At 44.6% G+C, this 4811-nt stretch overlaps 1 protein-coding gene across 1 annotated transcript; it reads left to right on the top strand.

Annotated features, from left to right (window-relative positions):
- Positions 1-377: 377 nt before the first annotated feature.
- LOC119294427 lies at positions 378-3713 on the top strand (the record flags this gene model as incomplete). Its single annotated transcript, XM_037572593.1, has 4 exons — positions 378-1482; positions 1582-2109; positions 2236-2992; positions 3119-3713. Coding segments are annotated over exons 1-4 (2985 nt in total), but the record flags the coding sequence as incomplete, so codon positions are not given.
- Between the last annotated feature and the right edge of the window lie 1098 nt (positions 3714-4811).

The raw sequence follows: 4811 nt of genomic DNA, 5'->3' as shown, positions 1-4811 counted from the left end.
TTCCAACCGACCCTATTGTCGAGAGGTTAAATTTAGTTGAAAGAGAAAATGAGTACTTGAAAGAAAAATTGAAAAGAATTGAGGGGGATAAGATGGAATTGGAGTTGCATGTTGCCGATGTCGTCGATGATCACAAGATCAAGATGGAGAAAATGCGCTTGAAGAATAGAAAGATTAGAAAATATGCCATCGATAGTGAGGCTTGGTATCATTATGTTGTTGGATCAATTGTTACCTTAGTTGCGATCTTGATCGCATTTGTTGTTGCATTTAATTGCTTTAGCTAGAGAGTTATTTGTTTGTTGCATTTAAGTGTTGTATGAACTTTATTGTATGAGCTTGTATTAATTTGGTCTATTCGGTGTTGTGTAATGAAGATGAGCCGGCAATGGATGTACGATGACCGATGCTCTCCCCAGTTCGTTGAGGGCGTGCATACTTTTCTGCTTGTGGCTGAGGCAAACAAGCAGGCGGATGGTTTTATGCCTTGTCCATGTGCTGGCTGTAAGAATGGTCGCAATTACTCTACGTCAAGAACCATTCACGTCCACCTGTTTGAGTCCGGTTTCACGCCCCACTATAATGTTTGGACCAAGCATGGAGAAAGAGGGGTTATGATGGAAGACAATGAAGAAGAAGAGGACGACGACAGCTATCCTGGCCATGGGTTCCCTGAATACGATGATACAACAATGGGGGAAGAAGCTGAGCCGGTAATGCGGGAAGAAGCTGAGCCGGCAATGCGGGAAGAAGCTGAAGAAGAGGCATCAAATGAGCCCGTTGATGGTCTAGGTCGGGCCATTGCCGATGCAAAGAGAAACTGCGCAAGTGATTTGGAGAAGAAGAAGTTGCAGTGCATGTTAGAGGATCACAAAAAATTGTTGTACCCGAATTGCGTAGGTGACAAGAAAAAGCTGGGCACCACACTAGAATTGCTGCAATGGAAGGCAGAGAATGGTGTATCTGACAAGGGATTTGGAAAGTTGCTGGTAATGATAAAGGATATGCTTCCAAAGGACAACGAATTGCCCGAGAGTAGGTACGAAGCAAAGAAGGCTGTCTGCCCTCTAGGGTTAGAGGTGCAGAAGATACATGCATGCCCTAATGATTGCATCCTCTACCGCGGTGAGTACGAGGATTTGAACCCTTGCCTGGTATGTGGTGCATTGCGCTATAAGATCAGCCGCGATGAGCCTGGTGATGTCGAGGGCGAGCGCCCCAGGAAGAAGATTCCTGCCAAGGTGATGTGGTATTCTCCTATAATACCACGGTTGAAACGTTTGTTCCAAAACAAAGAGCATGCCAAGGCGATGCAATGGCACAGAGAAGACCGTAAGAAAGACGGAAAGTTGAGAGTACCCGCTGACGGGTCGCAGTGGAGAAAAATCGAAAGAAAGTACGGGGAGGAGTTTGCAGATGACGCAAGGAGCGTATGGTTTGGTCTAAGCGCAGATGGCATTAATCCTTTTGGGGAGCAGATCAGCAACCATAGCACCTGGCCTGTGACTCTATGTTTGTATAACCTTCCTCCTTGGTTGTGCATGAAGCGGAAGTTCATTATGATGCCAGTGCTCATCCAAGGCCCTAAGCAACCCGGCAACGACATTGATGTGTACCTAAGGCCATTAGTTGAAGAACTCTTACAACTGTGGAATGGAACAGGTGTACGTGCGTGGGATGAGCACATGGGGGAAGAATTTGACCTAAAGGCGTTGCTGTTCGTGACCATCAATGATTGGCCTGCTCTCAGTAACCTTTCAGGACAGACAAACAAGGGATACCGCGGATGCACGCACTGTTTGGATGATACCGACAGTATATATTTGAATAGTTGTAAGAAGAATGTGTACTTGGGACATTGTCGATTTCTTCCGAGCAGGCATCCCGTAAGAAAGAAAGGCAAGCATTTCAAAGGTGAGGCGGATCACCGGACGAAGCCTCGCCACCGTACTGGTGCTGATGTACATGATATGGTCAAGGATTTGAAGGTGATATTTGGAAAGGGTCCTGGCGGACAACCTGTTCCGAAGGACGCGGACGGACGCGCACCCATGTGGAAGAAGAAATCTATATTTTGGGACCTGCCATATTGGAAAGACCTAGAGGTCCGCTCCGCAATCGACGTGATGCACGTGACGAAGAATCTTTGCGTGACCCTGCTTGGCTTCTTGGGCGTGTATGGGAAGACAAAAGATACACCTGAGGCACGGGAGGACCAGCAATGTATGCACGGAGAAGACGGCATACATCAGGGTCATGCAAGCTACACTCTTACCAAAGAAGAGAAGGAAATCTTCTTTGAATGTCTGCTCAGTATTAAGGTACCGTCTGGCTTCTCGTCGAATATAAAGGGAATAATAAACATGGCAGAGAAAAAGTTCCATAACCTAAAGTCTCATGACTGCCACGTGATTATGACGCAACTGCTTCCGGTTGCATTGAGGGGGCTTCTACCGGAAAACGTTCGATTAGCCATTGTGAAGCTATGTGCATTTCTCAATGCAATCTCTCAGAAGGTAATCGATCCAGAAATCATACCAAGGTTACAGAATGATTTGGTGCAATGTCTTGTCAGTTTCGAGTTGGTGTTCCCACCATCCTTCTTCAACATCATGACGCACGTCCTAGTTCACCTATGCGAAGAGATTAACGTTTTGGGTCCTGTATTTCTACACAATATGTTCCCCTTTGAGAGGTTCATGGGAGTCTTAAAGAAATATGTTCATAACTGTGCTAGGCCAGAAGGAAGCATCTCCAAGGGCCATCAAAATGAGGAGGTCATTGAGTTTTGTATTGACTTTATTCCTGACCTTAAGCCGATTGGTGTTCCTGAATCGCGGCATAAGGGCAGACTGGATGGAAAAGGCACACTAGGAGGGGAACAAATAATATGTATGGATGGACATTCTCTCACTGAAGCACACTACACAGTTCTACAGAATTCCACCTTGGTGGCTCCGTATATGGATGAACACAAGAATTTGCTACGCTCCAAACACCCGGAGCGGTCTGATGACTGGATTACACGTGAACAAACCAGGAGTTTCGCCAACTGGTTGCAGACACGTACCATGCATGACACCTCTATTGAAGATGACCTGTACTTGCTGTCCCAGTTACCATCTTCGAATATAATGACTTTCAAAGGGTATGAGATAAATGGTAATACATTTTACACGATCGCCCAAGATAAGAAGAGCACCAACCAAAACAGTGGTGTCTGCTTTGATGCAGAAACCAAGACGGGAAAGGAAACATATTATGGTTATATACAGGACATATGGGAACTTGACTATCGACGTGGTTTAAAGGTCCCTTTGTTTCGGTGCAAATGGGTCAATATGACACGAGGCGGGGTAACGGAAGACCCGCAGTACGGAATGACAACAGTGGATCTCAACAATCTTGCATATGCAGACGAACCATTCGTCCTAGCCAATGATGTGGCACAGGTTTTCTATGTGAAGGACATGTCTACCAAGCCAAGAAAAAGAAAAGATAAGGAAGCGAATGCATCGTACGATGAGCCAAAGCGGCACATAGTTCTTTCTGGGAAGAGAAACATCATGGGAGTGGATGACAAGACAGACAAGTCAGAAGATTATGAAAAGTTTGATGAAATTGCTCCATTCACAGTGAATATTGACCCGAGCATCCCGTTAAATGATGAAGATTTTCCATGGTTACGGCGCAAAGGGACACACGCGAAGAAAAAGTTTCACACCCAAAGATCTGGGATTTGATCGGCTTCACTATCATCACTTTCTTCTGTGTTTCACACCCAGGAGGGAATGTCTGTAATAGTTAGGGTAGTTATGTGTTTTGGCATTTGAAACGCGAAGAAATTTTATGTGCAAACAAATTCTTTTCATGCATTTACTGATTTTTTTCCAGCTAAATGACCCTGAAATTGAAAAGCAATTCAAATGAACTCAGAAAAGGTTGAAAGTTGGCATGGTATCATAATTTCATAGAAATAGCATGTGCAAGAAAGTAGAGAGGGTTACGGCAAAAACTGGATGCACTTCGTGTACAAAATGGACAATCTCTTTCGAAGTATCAGGGTTTCCGATGAAAACTGAACTGTTACAAAGGCATTTCATTTTTTAAATAACCTAAGCATTACTAAATTGAATATAATGATAAAACACACTAATATTAAACATAAGAAAAAAGAATCACTGAAAAAACTTTTTTCAAAGTTAAGTTATTCACAAACTAGTGATTCACACAAATTTCAAATAATTCAAAATTTAAACTATTCAAATTTGAAATCTACCGGCACTAACAGAAAGTTTGTAATTTTTTGTACCTAAAGCAAAAATATTCACAAAGAAACTCTAAATACAGCAAAAAACAACTCAAAAATAAATAAAACAAAAAAAATAAAGCAAAAAAAAATTAAGAAAAAAAATTAAGAAAAAAAGCCCGCCTACTGGGCCAAAGCGGCCTGCATACGACTAGCGACACAACCTTTCGTTGGGCCAGGATGCAGGCCCGCGAAGGCCCAGTAGGCCCACAAGGCGAGGAGGACAGGTAGGCCCAGTAGGCCTGATTAGGAGAGGAGCTCAAGAGAGCTACCGCACTGGGGCTTATAAACCAGTGCGGTAGCCCCTCGACTAGCGAGGTGGGACTAAACTTCCGCACCGCACCTGCGCCAGCGCACCCCCTTTAGTACCGGGTCGTGGCACAAACCGGTACTAAAGGGGGGGCCTTTAGTACCGGTTTGTGCCACCACCCGGTACTAAAGGGGGTCACTTCCCGCCGCTTGGCCTGGCCAAAACAGACCTTTAGTACCGGTTGGTGGCTCC

The sequence above is a fragment of the Triticum dicoccoides genome, chromosome 4B (assembly GCF_002162155.2).
Source record: "Triticum dicoccoides isolate Atlit2015 ecotype Zavitan chromosome 4B, WEW_v2.0, whole genome shotgun sequence".
Classification (NCBI taxonomy): domain Eukaryota; kingdom Viridiplantae; phylum Streptophyta; class Magnoliopsida; order Poales; family Poaceae; genus Triticum; species Triticum dicoccoides.
Note: the sequence above shows the minus strand (reverse complement) of the source record. Positions and strands in the feature narration are given on the sequence as shown.